Below are 15,995 nucleotides of genomic sequence, written 5' to 3' on the forward strand. Positions count from 1 at the left end.
CGCCCCTACACCCTCCTGAGGGCGGGCCCTTCCTTCTCTCCCTCCTGGTCGGTTTCCTCTCCTCCCTGACTCTTTGGTTTCTCAACTTCTCTACTAAAAAAAGAAAAGATAATTCAATAAAGTTTCCTGCTTTTTTGCAAATGTATTTTTGATTCTGGCCTGGTTTGTGAGGCCCCTGCCGAGGCCCCGATTTAGGGTTGTGGGGGAGGGGGCACCGTTGGGCTGAGCAGCTAATCCAGACAAGGGGGAGCCCAGGGGGCTTCCCATGCAAGATGGACACAGGCACACGGGCCATCTGAGCACAAGGGTGTGTGCAATAAGGACAAGCACTGAGGACTCAGGCAGTGCCCACTGACACGCTCAGTGAGCATGCACAAAAGGATCATGGCAGTGACAGTGCAGGGGCGAGTAATGGGCCAGCAGCCCTCTAAGACGTCCAGTGACAAAGTCAGCATCAGGGGGAATGTGGGGAAAAGGTACAGAGGGCTCTGGGGCGGCTGCAAGGACCCAGTGAAAGGGTGATTTGGGGAGAAGGAGGCCCAGGACAATGCTCCCAGTCCCAGCCTGCTGCACCCCTGCTTCCCGCAGAGAGCACTTCCTCTCATGCTGATGGCTGCATTTTGGCCAGAGGCATCCAATCCTGCTGTCCCCCACCCCAAGGTCCTGTCACCCTAAACCACTCGTGAGCCAGCTCCATGACTCACTGAGGGCCTCAGTCTGCCCTGACACCCCCCATCCCCCGCCACACACACTCCCTGCACTCCCTGCTCTCTCCCTGCCCCAACTCAGTCCTGCAGCCTTCTCTGCTCTGCTCAGACTCACATGTGCAACTGTGTGCTGGACATCACCTCCCCAAATCCACACGTCCAGAGCAGCTCCCACCATCTTCCCGGATCTGCTCCTTCCTCGTTTCACATTCCAGAGGACCCGGAAACCAAGCCAGGAGCCTGGGAGTCGTCTCGGCCTCCTCTCTCTCCCTCATCCCTTCATGCATCCCTCCCGTGGATGTTGTTTCAGCTGCAATGTCCTCCCTGGTCCTAACCCTTTGGGCGTGTTGCGCAGTCTCCTCCCTCCAGTTTGAGATTCCCCTTCATCCTCGCTCCACACCAGCCAGGCTGATTGCTTGAAGCTGAAAGTCTTTCCCCAGCTCAGAGATGCCCCAGTAGCTCCCCAGTGCCACAGAGGAAAGTCCAGACTCCTTACTGCCTGACAGGCCGGGTGGGCTGGCCTCTTCCTGCTTCTCTGCAGCCTGGGCTCCTACACCAGCCTTCCCAGCCCACCCCAAGGTCCTGCCGCTCTAAGCTGCTCTCAGTGAAGCAGCCGTGTGGCTGGATGTCCGGGGCGACTTCAGTCCGATCAGACTTCTCTCTTCCCCATTCTCTCTGCACCCCCATCTTTGCTTTATTGGAGACCACCAGGTTTTTGTCCAAAATTCAGACTGAGATGAACAGCTCCTCTTCTGTGGCACCTGGCTGGTGTGGGTACACTGAGGGGCTCACAGGTGTGGGCCCACCTGTTCCAGTGTTGACGGTGCAGTCTGAGGGGACAGGGCTGTTTCTTCCTTCTCTTGGGGCTTAGCAGCCTGCTGGAGCTGAGGGGGCCTGTCAGTGCTTATTAAAGGAAGAGACGAGTGGAGGAACTGGAAATGCCTCCCAGGTGCCATCTAACTCTTGTCATGGGGTTTTAGGCCAGAGCGCAGGTGGAGCTCTGCCGCCTTCCTCACTCCCCTCCCGCAGCCCCCTCATTCATTGTCTTCCTTCTCCTCCTCCACCCCAAGCCTGTGGTGGGCTAAGCACAGTAGGCTTATTCCCTAGGGGTTGATTAGACACACCCGACCCAGCTCGCTAAGCCAGAAGAAAGGTGTCTGCCCTCTACTCATTCCAGAGCCCATCCGAGCCCTGCCCGCCACGACTACACAACGTGGTGGGGCTCAGTTCAAGTTCACATGCCTGGAACTATGCTAGAAGCTAAGGTGTTGCAGAGAATAGGACATGTCCCCCCCCTTCCACTGACTTTTTAGCTTTTTTTAAAACCTATTTAGTCAGTGGCTATTTACTGGGCACTCTCTATGTACCAGGCACTACTATATTGTGTCCTGGAGAAAAAGAGAGAAATAAAAGGCAGCTTCCGTCTTCAAGGAGTTCATGGACCAGAGGCGAGATGGGAGGTGACACCCACAGCAATAAATTAGTCCGATCTTCAAAGCTCAGCTCAGGTGTCACCATTTCTACATGTCTTCTCTGGTCTTCCCTGTCACTCCCAGCAATGCCCTTTGCACTGATGGCCATCACAGCAATGATCTGAGCAGGCCCTGCAGCCACAGTGACATGGTTTGCGTCCTGCCACTGCCTCCATTCGTAGACTTGGGCACGTTACTTAACCTCCTAGGCCTCCCTTCCTCCTCTGCTAAGTACCACATGGCCTCCTTCCTGGGTTACTCAAGTCAAGGGCTTAGGGCATCCCTCGCACGTAGTACGTGTTCAACAAACGGTGCCTTCAAACATGACCTTTCCATTTCTCTTTTCTCACCTGTGAGCTCCTTCAGGTCAGAGAGAGTTTTGTACTCAACCTCATCCGCATACCTGGAATGCTAGAATAGCTCAATGAATGTACTGAACGGAGGAATGAAGGGATGAATGAAGGTGCGCTATGGAAAACGAAAGAGGAAAGTAAGCACATTGCACTGAGGGCAAAAGGAACAGGATCCCAGACGGAGATCATGCTGTTCCACCCATGGCCGGACCCAGCACAGCTCCTCTCTCTGAGACCCAGGCCAAGGCTATGTAGGGGCAGCTGCTCCCTTTCTGAGCTGGTGTTGGGGATCTCTGAGGGTGTAATGAGCATGAGATGAGCTGGACCCTAGGCCCGGTGGGGACTCTGACCTGGGAGCCTTTCACATAGACTCCGGGAAGGACACTTGGAAGCTGGGCCACATCTGAGAAGTTCTGTGGCTGTATCAGGCCCCTGGGGAAGTGGAGAGGGCAGACCCAGGGCAGGTGCTTCTGCCAAAGCCAATCCAGGAGACTCCCTGAGCTGGGAGAAGGAGGTGGTGGCCCCAGCTCTCTGGGCAGGGGGTGGAAAATCTTCCCTTTCTGTCCAGAACCCGATTTTATCTCCTTAGTCATCTTCATGGGGCAGCCTCTCTTTGGGGGTTGACCTGGGTGCCCACACCCACCCAGGCTCCCACCACTGCTTTCTAATGCTGCGGCTGTGAAGAAACAGCCCCGTCCCATCAGCACGTGACTGATGTCTATGTCAGCGATTGTGAAGGAGTGCGTGTTGACACAGGAGACGCTAGAATAAAGGGGGTGATAGTAAAGGGGAAAATAATGCACCTAGCACTGGACTCTCTGCAAAACTCCTTTTCATTCTTTATTTCATTTCATCTTTACCACAATCCCATGAGTTGGCACTGTCGTGCCCATTTTCCACACAGAAAGACTGAGACCCAGACTGGTTAAGTGGCCTGCCTTGTGCGAGAGTGGGGCTCCATGGTTCCAATGTGATTTTCAGGACTGTGGCTGGCCCTTTGTCAGGGGTCAAGCATTCAGCTTCAGGAATCTCGGGGAGAAACAAGGCTCTCTCCCAGACCCCACTGCTTAGGGGACGAAGGAATCAACCATGGTATGTTTCTCTGGTGTCCTGGTGCCTTGCAGCTAGTTCAGGTTCGGGAGGGAAGAGGCTGACACACAGCAGGTGCTCCATGAAGGTGGCTAATTGGTGTGCTGCTTGTGTGACCTTAGGAGGCTCAGCTGTCCTCCTCCTCGCCTTGAGCAGAAGGCACCTCCCTCTCTGCAAGGCTCTGCCCTGGATGAATGGGTCTGTGAACTTCTGACCTCCCCAGTGGGGTTGTCTGTCCGGCCTGGTCCCTGCAGGGGGCAGACTCACTCCAGAAAGCAGGTCAGTGCCTCTTTGGTCACCTTAGGACACAGGGTGGAGGGGCAGGGCCCTAGACCTGGTCCTGTCCAGCCCCCAGTGTTGCGTTGGGCAGCTGGGCATTTGGTGAGCAGGGTGTGACTGAGGGCAGAGTTCCAGGCCTGAGACCCCTTTGGTGCCTGTTGCCCCTGTGCCAGGGTCTTTCTGGCAAGGAGAATCTCCTGTCCCACCCAAGAGAAGCTGGGGGAAGACCAGGAGGCAATGTCACGGTGGGGAGGTGGATGGATGGGGTGTGTGATGGACTGCTCCAGTTCTCCCCATGCCAGCTGCTGGCGCCCTTCCTTCCTCCCTGCCCGCACAGTGCATCTCAGGGGCTGCCTGGGGACCTGCCCTCTTTTGGATGGTGTTCTTGGGGCTGTTGATGGATGGAGTGGAGCGGGGTGTGTGGGTTGTGTCCCTGTGAGCAGCTCCTCAGGGGCGGGGTTGGGGTGGGGGCTCTGAAAAAGCTGGGCACACTTCACACTCTCCATCCTCCAGGGAATTTGGGAGGGGACAGGTGGGTGGGTGGTGCTGCTGAGACTTGTACAGGCACCCGTTGGGGGTGGGCATTTGGGAGAGCTGGCGAAGAGCAGGTATTCACTCTTCTGGCCCATATTTATGAACAGTCATAACAACTCTGTGGCTTCTTTCATCCAGGGATCTCAGGCCAGTTTGAAAGTACAATCTGCAGTGTGAAGCATGGTTAATTACAGCCTGGAGCCCACAGTTTGGTTTGCAGACATGCTGTTGTCAGTAGGGAGAAAGTTAGGCCGACTGCATACCAGCCCCTGTAAATACAGATTTCTGAAGCCAATCAAACGGGGTGTTCGAGAAATTTGCTTTATGGTGCAGTTAAGTGACACTTGAATCAAGGGGACGCGGGACACTGAGGTATCAGGTCTTCTCTCTCAGTGGGCCTGGCCATGCATGTCCCACAAACCACAGGTTCTCTAAGCACATCAGGGAGAGAAATGACGCTCTGGGCTTCTCTAGACCATAAAAGCTGGGTGGGGGTAATTCCCTGACACAGTGGACCTGAGTAGGAGGCTGTGGACTCTTCCAGATGGGAGCTGTCAGCAGTGCAGCTGCGCAGGAAGAGCTGGCCACAGGCGAGAGGGCAGTGGGCCCTGTGATGCAGAAGGCAGAGACTGGCCGCAAGAGGACTGGAGAGGTATGGGGTATGACTTGAGATTGGGGTCAGGGTGGCTTTCTGGGCATCCACATGGCAAGAGCAGTTTAGAGCAGAATCCCGAAGCTGTAGGCAATTGCCAAAAACCACACCGCAGGGGAAGAGAAAATACTTTTGTATTTTGGGGGAGATGAGATTTCCAGGGTAATCCTGGGCCTGGTAAAGTGGGAGTTTTAAGGCCTAATCAGGGTATGGTCAAGGCCTAATGGGGATTCAGGACTGTGCAAGAAGCAGCATGTCAGGAACCCGGACGCTCACAAGCCCTGCCGAGCCCTAGGGTCTCGGGAGGAGCCTCTGCTTAGGGCCCTGACCACTGTCAGCTCTCCTGAAAACCCTTGTAGGGGGGCAGCCAGGGAGCACTTCTCTCAGAGTGTGTTCAGATTGTCCTGAGTCCTGTGAGTCCTGGTGGCAGCAGGCGGGTGGGTGGAGGTTTGGAGCACAGGCTGGGGAGTGGGAAATGGAGCAGAAAGAGACTTGCCAAAGCTTGCCTAGGAAGGTCTGAGTCACCCTGCTGAAGGCACATGTCATCTAGGGGAATGTCACTGAGGTGGCCAGGACGAGAGGGAGGACAAGTTATCCCCTGTTCCTCTGAGAACTGCTTGCTGGGCCTGAGAGGGCAAAAAATGGCAGCCACCGAGAGCAGAAAGGCACGATTTTCCGAGGGAAGCCCGATACAGCTGTCCCCAAGAACAGCCAGTCAAGCCGACAGGCCACAGGGGAGGAGGGAAGAAACTCAGCCAGTGGTGCTTTCTTGCCAAGGGGTGCCAGACAAAACACAGGATGCCCAGTTAAATAGGAGCTGCAGATAAACAGTGAATCATTTTTTAGTATATGTATGTCCCGAGTATTGCATGTATTTTTATTTGCTAGATCTGGCAACCCTATACTTTCCAGATTTGTGAATGGCCCTGAGTCTTCTACCATCAAAACTGAATAAGAGAGACCTTTCCTGGATTCTTTGGGAAAATTAAAGTGGTGGTTAGAAATGTCTTTATTGTAAGTTTTTTTCCCTTTCATAATACTTTCTTCAACTTTGTGTACCTGTCAGGGCATGTCTGTACTGGAATCTAACACAAGCTGGCAGCAGATTTGGCATGAGCTGTTGATGGGGTTATTTGACACAGGATATATAGTGACTGAGCTTCTTTTGCGGGGGAGGGCAGGAATCCCGGTGCATTATTCCTTGAACAAGGAAAAAGCAGTGGTGTGGGGAAAATGAGGATCAGTTGGGGGTCTCTCAGGGTTCTGGGTGGGTGCTGGGTGGGGTCTGACGAGGTTAAGATGTGGGACCAGCAGTTCCTAGGGGCCTCTGCTAGTGGGGAATTCTCTAGGACTGGTGTGTGTGGACCTCAAGGATGGAGCAGGCAGTAGCAGAAAACAGAGAAACAAAGCCTAAGCTGGCAGGCTGTCCTAAGAGGCCACCACTGGGCTTCTCGCGTGATCTCACTCCTGTTGGTGCCTGTTTGTGGGTGGCCTGGCTCATCCAAGGGCTACTTCCTCCCCTGCCTTTGGGGTCCTGTGGTGGTGGTGGTGGCTGGCTAAAACCCAGAGAAGCAGGGAAAGAGAGAGAGATCCCGCTCTGAGAACTCATTTCCTCCTTGGGCATACCGTGACAGGCCACGCCTTGTGCCTCTGTGTCCAAGGGACCTCCCAGAGCTGGGTAGGAGACTCAGTCTTCACATCTTGGGTTTTTGCCCATGGAGAATCTTGACTTTCAGATGGAAACTTATTTGAGGGGGAGACTTATTTTTACTAGAGCAGAAGCCACAAACCCAAGCACTTGATCTTGAACTTGGTGACCTTCCAAGATGGACCTGGGAAGAAGAACCAGGTTGTTTTCTCCCCTTGTCCCCCTGCACCCAAAGCTGGGATTATGATGGGCAGAGCACACTGGCAGCATAGTGCCTTATAGTCAGCACCTGTGCCTGCAGGTGAGGTGGGGGCTTTGGGGAGCTTTTGGAGTATGGGTCAGAGGCCAGACAGAATCCTGGCTGAAGGGACTGCGGTAGGTCTGGACAGTCTCAACCACTGCCTCTTCAAGCAGCTCTTTTCCTGGACAGCTGTGTTAGGCCTCCAAATCAGTATCCCACTGAACCAGGGCGGGTGGTTTGTGCCCTGGAAATAGCATTTGACTGGGTCTCAGACTATATGGGCTCTAAGAGTGGTTTTAACCCCTTAAATCTGTGAAACGATTTTGTTTATCAAGCACCTTTTGATTTAGTTCTCACAACCCTGTGACTGTGGCATTATGACCTACATTCAGCTTCTGGGAAAACTGAGGCTCAGAGAGACTGAGGAGCTTGAACCCAGGTCTGGCTGGGTCCAGGTCCGGAGCCCTTGCCCCTGCTGTCCAGCCCTGTATTGTCTAGGTTGCTTCTGCAAGACGAAGTCTCTGGATCAGTTGTCCAGAAATGTCATTTCAGCCTGAACATGCTGGGCTGTCTGCTCAGTGTCCTGGTGACACTGCACCTCTGAATGGGCTCTTCTGGGGTAACAGCCTTGGGAGGTGGTTAATGCTGCCAACTCAGCCTGTAGAAGGGAAGGCCGGGGGAAGCCTGCACTCTTGATCTCTCATGGTGTGCAGGTGCTGGAGGCAAAGGGAGACCCTGAGGCCCATGAGTGCTTGGAAAGAAAAGAAAACCCAATCACGTCATGTGCTTAAACCCTTTTAACTCCTCTTTATTCTGTGAGCAGTGACAGAGAAGGGGCAGGGGCTATGAGGGATGGTGAATGAGTCATAGGCACGTCCAGGGCCCAGAGTAGATGGGGCTCACACAGGGAGATTGGGGCAAAGCTGGGCCTGGAGTCCAAGTGTCCTGACCCTTAGCTCAGGGCACTTTTAATTGATGTTAGAAAGAATGGTCTCAGGATAGGATTCTATTTTGAAACCTGATGAATGGGCACCTCTGGTTTACTCAACCCTGAACAGTTGGATGTGCTCCAGGTGGGCTACCATGGGAGGGGGTGGTCCCCCAGAGCCACGAGTCCTGGTTCTCTTCTTTGATACAGGTTGAGCATTTGTTCCTATGGGACTCACTCCGTCCTGTGATGTCAAGGCTGCTGGGGTGGGAGAGGATGGAGAAATTCCTCCCGAGTTTCCCTCCTCACTTCCCTCCAGGAGGTGGCTGGGCAGTCTACAATACGGATTTGTCACCTGCTCCAGGAGAGGTACATGCCTCTCTCCACTGCCCTGGAGACCCCTCTCTGGCCCACTGTGGCCCTCCTGATGCACAGGTGTGAGTGATGGGAACATCTGGAGCAGCAGACACCTGCTTACTCAGTTGCCGTGAGAGGACCTAGACTCAATTTCAGATACAGATCACACAGTGCAGGTATTAAAAAAAAAGTAGAAAATGAGAACATTAATTTCAGATGCCCACCAGCCAGAGATTTCTCTGTTTGCAGAGAAGAGCTGTGCAAAGGTCTTGGTATGGGCCACCCTCAGACAAGCACTCTGTGTTGCAAATGAGGTAAACCGAGGCTTGGATATATTAAGGACTTTCCTGAGTGGGCCCAACATGGACAGCCAGGCTCTGGACTACTTCTCCTGGAAAACAAAGTGGGAAGTTTCCTGTAGGAGGTCTGGTTAGAGTCCCAGGGTCTGTCCTGATAGTCCAGTTGTCCTTGATCAGGGGCAGTTTTGCGCTCTAGGGGACATTTGGCAAAAAAATGTCTGTAGACATTTTTGGTTGTCACAACCAGGGCAGGGGGTTGCTACTGGCAGCTGATGGTAGAGTCCAGGGAGAATCCCAAACCTTTACAATGCACAGGACAGCTGCCCACAGCAGAGGATTAACTGGCCCGCAATGTCAACAGTATTCAGAGTGAGAAGCCCCGTTCTCGGACCTGCCAGGAGAGCAGGGAAGGAGGCAGCTGTGGGGAAACCGTTGCTGGGGCATCTGGAGCTCTGGAGGGCTAATGCCGCTGCTCTCAATCCCAGGAGGGGCTGCATGGAGTGGGCCCTCAGGAAAGCCATCGCCAGCTGCTCTTGGCCATCTTGTCGAGGTGTCCGCTGCACTGGGCAAGGTGTGTTCACCATGGCCGATCCTCCTTGAGTAATTTCAGAGAGAAGCTTATAAAGCCTTTTAAGAGGATGGTAAATTACAATGTTAACAGCACATAAATGCTTCCATAAATGCCAGCCTTGCAAATCAAGTCTGTGTGGGAGAAGAGGGAGCAGGTTGTCCAAGCCTTGGGAAAGTCCATGTTTCGAGGTGGAAAGAAAGGATTTATCTTTGGTCCTTAATTTTCAGGTTTTCCTCTCTTGGCTTGCTTCACTATCTGGGAATATTTAATTTTGTTCTTTTTATTCCCTCTCTGTCCATTGGCCATCTCTGTGACCTGTTCATGGACCAGAAGGGTCAGGGTGGGCTGTCCTAGAGTCCTGATTCTACCTTCATAGGTTCAAAAAGATGAAACCACAAAGGAAGCTGCCCTCCAGCCCCGCCCATAGGTCCAAGTGTGTGGAGTCACAGAGACTCTCCGTGATGATGCGTTCATCGACTGTCGAAGGGATTGGTCATGGGGCACCCCTTTCCTCCACTGCCACCATGCTGTGCCTGGTGGACAGACAGATCTTCTCTGCAGCAACCCCATTTGAGGGCTCACACCTGTGATCTTTTGCTGGCCACAGCCATAAACCATCATCAAAGACTATCCTCTTAGCCTAACCAACACTTCTACAGTACCCCATGACTTTCAAAACACTTTCATTTCTGTTCTTGTTTGATCGCCTTCCTATCTTTGTGAAGCAGGGTGATGATCCTTACTGTTCTTTTTTTTCTAAAGATGACCGGTAAGGGGATCTTAACCCTTGACTTGGTGTTGTCAGCACCACGCTCTCCCAAGTGAGCCACGGGCCGGCCCTATATAGGGATCCGAACCCATGGCCTTGGTATTATCAGCCACACTCTCTCAAGTGAACCATGGGCTGGCTCTGATCTTTACTGTTCTGATGAAGACACTGAGGATCTCAGAGAGAAAGTGACATTCTCAGTATTGCTGGGCAGATTTTCAGCAGACCCAGGATCTGAACCTGGGTCTCTTGTCCCTAAATTCTGGGTACTCAGACTTGACCTTAGTTGAGTGGGAAAGCAGTGGGATAAGAGCGTAAAATTTGGTGTCTGAGAGCCCTTGTTTCAGATCCAAGCTCTGCTACTCTCTTTCTGTTCACCTTGAGCAAGCTTTTTAACCATTCTGAGCCTCGGTTTCCACATTGGTAAAATGGAGATAATATCAGCCACCTCCCTTGATTGTTATGAGGTGTAAATGAAATAACCACGAACCTGGCAAATAGGGGCACCACCAATTTTAGTTCCCTTTGCTCCCTTCTCACCATCCCAGGGGCACAGGCAGAGATGAGCAGCTACAAGGGGTGGGGGAGAGGATGGGGGTGACAGATGGACAGACTGGGCTCCTCAGGGGAAGACAGACAGAGGGGGGCAGGAACCAAATATCATTCGTGAGGCCACTCCCGATTTATGGGATCTTGTGCAGAGACTCTTTGAAGAGGCAATAAAATTCATATTCTGCCAGGAAATGACAACAGTTGAGAGTCCTGACTTAGCAAACCAAATTCAACATTTTTTTTTTTTTTTTTTTTACGAGGCAAGGGATTCTTGATGGGTAGCAAAAATCACATTCTAATGAGATTAGCATTCCAGGATAGGAAAGGCTTTCCCAAGAGCAAAAGATGTGTAACATGCCAACACCCCATGGAGAGTGTATATAAATGTTCCAGAGAGGCCTTGAGAATCCAGAACTTGAGCTCCTTGCTAAACTGCAACCTTCTGCTAGCATCATGGCCACCCAGATCTGCACTCCGACCTTCTCCACTGGGTCTGTCAAAGGCCTTTGTGGAATAGTAGGTGGCATCTCTCGGGTGTCCTCCATCCGCCCTGTGGGCTCCTGCAGGGTTCCCAGTCTTGCTGGTGCTGTGGGGTCCTTCTCTTCCCTCAGGATGGGTCTCTCCGGCCTTGGGAGCTACTTGCCTGGCTCCTACCTGTTCTCTGGGTGCCACCCCTCTGGCTTTGTGGGCAATGGGGCCTGGCTCTGTGAGGGCTCCTTCAATGGCAGCGAGAAGGAGACCATGCAGTTCCTGAACGACCGCCTGGCCAGCTACCTGGAGAAGGTGCGCCAGCTGGAGCGGGATAACGCGGAGCTGGAGAGCCGCATCCGGGAATGGTACGAGTCTCAGATCCCGTACATCTGCCCGGACTACCAGTCCTACTTCAAGACCATTGAGGATTTCCAGCAGAAGGTAATGCGGACCTGGCCCCTCTCCAGCTGAGCAGCCCAACTCATTCCAAGGCCTTCCCATATGGGACTGTAGCTTTTAGGGAATTCTCTTGGCAGGCAGGGCCAGCTTTTCTCTCTAGGGCCTTGGCTTCCTGGGAGACCCAGCCTTGCCTGCAGGCCTTTTCTTTGAATCCTGTTGCCAGTCACTCCTCCCTTCACAGGAAGGGAGGAACACGTACCAAGCCCCCACCGGATCCGGCGCTGTGCCCGACACTCTTCTATCCGCTGGCTTTTTTATTCCTCATCCTGGAGAGATGGGGATTACCAGGCTCATTTAATAGATGTGGAAGTTGGATTTTGAGAGTTTCAGCAACTTGCCCAAGATGACACAGCCTGAGTGTTGGATGCAGAACCCGAAGCTGGTCATCCTGGTATATCCCACTGTGCCACTCTGGAGGCTACAGATTCCAGGACTGACGGCCACTGACATCCTTGTGATGCCCCTCCTGGAGTCAGTGCTCCCTCTACACTTGGGGTCCGGGCTTTGGGCTGGAAATGCTGAAGGTGCTGCATGGCCTCTTTGGGCCTGGCTATTCCCTCCCACCTGCCTCCACACTGTGGGGCTTTCCTCAGCTCACGGGAAACCTCTTATTCCCCAGATCTTGCTGACCAAGTCTGAGAACGCTAGGCTGGTCCTGCAAATTGACAATGCCAAGCTGGCTGCCGATGACTTCCGGACCAAGTGAGTGGGCCTGGTCATGGAAGGTTTGCTGTGCTGTTCCTCCTGCCTCTGTCCCCTGCCTTTGGGGAGCTGCTGAGGTGGGGATAAGGGCAAGCAGAACTGTAGAATGGGAAAATGTGGTATAAGCCCTGGATCCCTCCAGGGTCAAGGGAAAGGACCATCATATTCCTGACCCCAAATCAGCCACTGCAGCTTGACAAGAGGGCAGGGGCCCTGCCTGGGCATGGATTCCTTTGCTGCACACTTGGCAGGGTTCTGTGTGTGCAGGTACGAGACTGAGCTGTCCCTGCGGCAGCTGGTGGAAGCTGACATCAACGGCCTGCGCAGGATCCTGGATGAGCTGACCCTGTGCAAGGCTGATCTGGAGATGCAGGTGGAATCGCTGAAGGAGGAGCTGATGTGCCTCAAGAAGGGCCATGAAGAGGTGAAGCTGGTGCCACGTGACCTCCCAATGTTCCATGTCCAGCTTAGGGAGCCATGGTGGCCCTGGGCTTACTGTGTGCTGGGAAATGTATGAAGCACCTTGCATTTCATTTCATTTCATCCATGCCATAATCCCGGGTAATACTACCACAGGCTCCATTTTATAGATGAGAAAACTGACGCACAAAGAGGCTAAGTCCACACTCCTGTCCATGACACTAAATCTCCATTTGGGCTGTAGTACCTAATATCAACAATTCTATGCCTAGTGTTTATATCATCTCACAAATCCCCAGGAGGAGACAGGCATATGCCCATGAAGAGACCGAGGCTCAGAGAGGTTAAGTATCCTGTCCAATGTTGCTCAGCTGGCAACTGAGGGAGGTGGGTTTGAACCCAGGTCAGCTGCACCCCCACTCCAGCAGTCCTTTCACAGCCTTATGCCATCTCGCCTCCTCTCTGCAGGAAGTCAGTGCACTCCGTTGCCAACTTGGGGACCGACTGAATGTGGAGGTAGATGCTGCCCCACCAGTGGATCTCAACAAGATCCTGGATGATATGAGATGCCAGTATGAGGCCCTGGTGGAGAACAACCGTAGAGATGTGGAGACCTGGTTCAACACCCAGGTGGGGCCAGGGCAGCCCAGGATCACATGCTCCTGGGATGGGGGTGGGGTACCCTTTTAAGTAGCTTCACATGGTCTGACCATGCCCCATGCCCACTCGTGTGTTTCAGACTGAGGAGCTGAACCAGCAGGTGGTGTCCAGCTCAGAGCAGCTGCAGTGCTGCCAGACAGAGATCATCGAGCTGAGACGCACAGTGAACGCCCTGGAGATCGAGCTGCAGGCTCAGCACAGCATGGTGAGTGGCCACCACCTGAGTGACTGGCCACAGCTCCTGGCAGACCTCTGACCCACCAGCCTCAGCCTGCAGGTTATCAGGGGGTGTGATCATAGCGATATGCAGATACCCAGGGCTGTGGTTTTCTGGGGTGGGATTCCTTCCTGTTGGCAGCTCTTTCTCTTTCCCACTGCAGCGAAATTCCCTGGAATCCACCCTGGCAGAGACTGAGGCCCGCTACAGCTCACAGCTGGCCCAGCTGCAGTGCATGATCACCAGCGTGGAGGCCCAGCTGGCCGAGATCCGCTGTGACCTGGAGCGGCAGAACCAGGAGTACCAGGTGCTGCTGGACGTCAAGGCCCGGCTGGAGTCAGAGATCGCCACATACCGCCGTCTGCTGGAGAGTGAGGACTGCAAGTGAGTGGCTGTGGCCCTGAGAGCCAGGCTGGGGGAAGGGCTGGACTCAACCCCCAATGTCGCCCACAGAGGGTGTCAGCCTCTGAGGTGGTTACCACACAGAGGCTGGGGATGGAGCCAAAGCTGCTTGAGATTTCTTCTAGTCCTGGGCTTTGGTAACGCCCGGGAGGACCAGACGACCCAACACACGCATCACTCCTCCGACATGTGTTTTGGTTGGTAGTTTCCATTCTTCATTCCTGCAGCCCTAAACTCCTATCCACGGGGATTTCAGAGGCACTGAAGTGGTCTGAGGCCACCCGTCCCACTTGATCCCTTGAATCTGTTTAACATGAATCTCAGTCCAATGTCCCGACTGCAAATATACTTTGTATGCTTTCATTTCCTCAGGCTTCCTGCCCACCCTTGTGCCGTGGAATGCAAGCCTGCCGTGAGAGTTCCTTATGTCCCCTCTGTGTCCTCTGCCACGACTGTACCCTGTGCCCCGGCTCCCCAGGTCAGCACCCAGATCCGCACCATCACTGAGGAGATCAGAGATGGGAAAGTCATCTCCTCCAGGGAGCATGTGCAGTCTCGTCCACTGTAACCAGCCCACCCAGCCCACCAGGGCAGAGCCTGGACCACAGGAAGGAGGACACCCCTGTGGCTCCTGGCTGCTAAATGACCCCACCCTTCCCTAGAGGGGCTCCCCCGCTTAGCAGGTTTTTCTACCAAAATACTTCTTGGACTGTGTTTCTGGACTTAACTGTGCTTTTACGTCATGCAAAGCAGGTTTCCCTGGACATTTACCCAATAAAGAGTGTTCTCTTGGCATAGCAAACTCGACCCTGGCTGATTCTGTTGATTCTCTTGTAGTTAGTTAGTGCAGGTATTTGATCAGGGGTTGCAGTAAAGTTGTGGGTTTTGGCTTCAGGTCTGTCTTCTCTGGCTCTGAGTGGTAGGAAGTGGCAGGGTGATTAAAAATATTCAGTATAGGGAATGCCTCAGGCCCTGATCGGTCACTGGTCCAACCTGGATGGGTGCTGGCCACAGCTCCCCAGCCTGGCCCTGTTCATGGGTACCCAAGTTAGGGCAGCCTGAGAATAGGCAAAGGCCCTGGGTGGCTACTTCTCTTATCCTTTCAGCTTCTTCCTTGCCCAGCTCCTGTCATCCTGCTGCTTGACTCTGGGGATAGTTCAGGAGAATGGGTCCCAGGACCACCCAGAGAGGAACAAACTCCAGACAGACAGCCTGAGCCAACCACACCAGGGAGGGGAGTCTGGGTAAACTGGGAGATGAAGGCAGAGAGCAGGTGAATCCACGTCCCCAACACGGGATACAGACTGAAGTGAAGAGTGGCAGGGAGAGAGGCGTGGGGGGCGCAGACATGGAGTTGGGGAGAGGACAGCCAGACCTCAGAGTGGAGCAGAGTTCAGAATGCAGGTCTGGGCAAGGGGCCTAATTGTACCAGGCCTTCTCTGATCTGAGAAACATGGCCTGTGAAGAGTCTGAGGGCCCTCGGTCTGGCCCAGAGAGGACAGTGACTTTCCCCAGGCCACACAGTGGTGAGTGGCAGAGACTTGGCCATTTCCCTGGCTATTCTGACTCTTAGTCTGTAACTCTTCCCAGCACACAGTTTCTCACATCCCCCTTTCTCTCCCCTCTGTCTCTGAGCTCTGACTTGAGGCCAAGACCTCCATGAGAAAGACCTGGCCCTGCCCTATGTCACCATGAATTTGGTGCTAAACATGACAAGCTGCTGGACAAGCCAGAGCTGCAGCAAACACATCTCAGAGCTCAGGGGAAGCCATGCACAGGCAGAATTGGAGCGTCCTGTGCTGAGCCCGGCTCCCTGCTCTGCTGGGCCTCCTCTTGACTATCTGTGAAATGAGGCTACCGGGAGGTTCCAATGGGACAAGGTGTGTACGGCGCCGCAAAGTGGTGGCTACCAGTGCTGGCGTTAATAAGAACAGAGTCCCTGGGCTCAGAGTGGGGAACCGAAAACCCCACCAGTGGGCCAAGCTCTTTGCTTTGTACACAGCAGGATGCTGGGGTGAGGGTGGCGGCTGTGCTCTCAGCAGCATCCATGGAGTTGAGCCATGAACCTGAAGGCCTCAGCCTCAGAGAACCTGCTTGGCTTTGGGCAGCAGGGTCAGTCCTCATGATTCTCATCCTGGCCCTGCCCGGCCCCCTTCTCTGCTCTACTCCTGTGCTGGGGCCTGAGGTCTACTTCCCTGGCTCTGGGCCGAAGC

At 53.8% G+C, this 15,995-nt stretch overlaps 1 protein-coding gene across 1 annotated transcript; it reads left to right on the top strand.

The window, feature by feature from the left end:
* Positions 1-10,904: 10,904 nt before the first annotated feature.
* On the top strand, positions 10,905-14,350 carry KRT36 (keratin 36). Its single transcript, XM_063113290.1, has 7 exons — positions 10,905-11,363; positions 12,001-12,083; positions 12,351-12,507; positions 12,972-13,133; positions 13,243-13,368; positions 13,544-13,764; positions 14,155-14,350. Exons 1-7 carry the CDS (start codon positions 10,905-10,907, stop codon positions 14,348-14,350), a joined length of 1,404 nt encoding a protein of 467 aa, XP_062969360.1.
* The last annotated feature ends 1,645 nt before the right edge of the window (positions 14,351-15,995 follow it).

Source organism: Cynocephalus volans, chromosome 10 (assembly GCF_027409185.1).
Source record: "Cynocephalus volans isolate mCynVol1 chromosome 10, mCynVol1.pri, whole genome shotgun sequence".
NCBI lineage: Eukaryota > Metazoa > Chordata > Mammalia > Dermoptera > Cynocephalidae > Cynocephalus > Cynocephalus volans.

What these genes read in the sequence shown, in the direction of transcription:
- KRT36 (XM_063113290.1), top strand. Translation starts at nt 10,905, where the DNA reads ATGGCCACCCAGATCTGCACTCCGACCTTCTCCACTGGGTCTGTCAAA. An exon ending in TGCAGGCTCAGCACAGCATG is followed by an intron (nt 13,369 to 13,543) that starts GTGAGTGGCCAC and finishes TTCCCACTGCAG; the next exon opens with CGAAATTCCCTGGAATCCAC. An exon ending in CTGGAGAGTGAGGACTGCAA is followed by an intron (nt 13,765 to 14,154) that starts GTGAGTGGCTGT and finishes TCATTTCCTCAG; the next exon opens with GCTTCCTGCCCACCCTTGTG.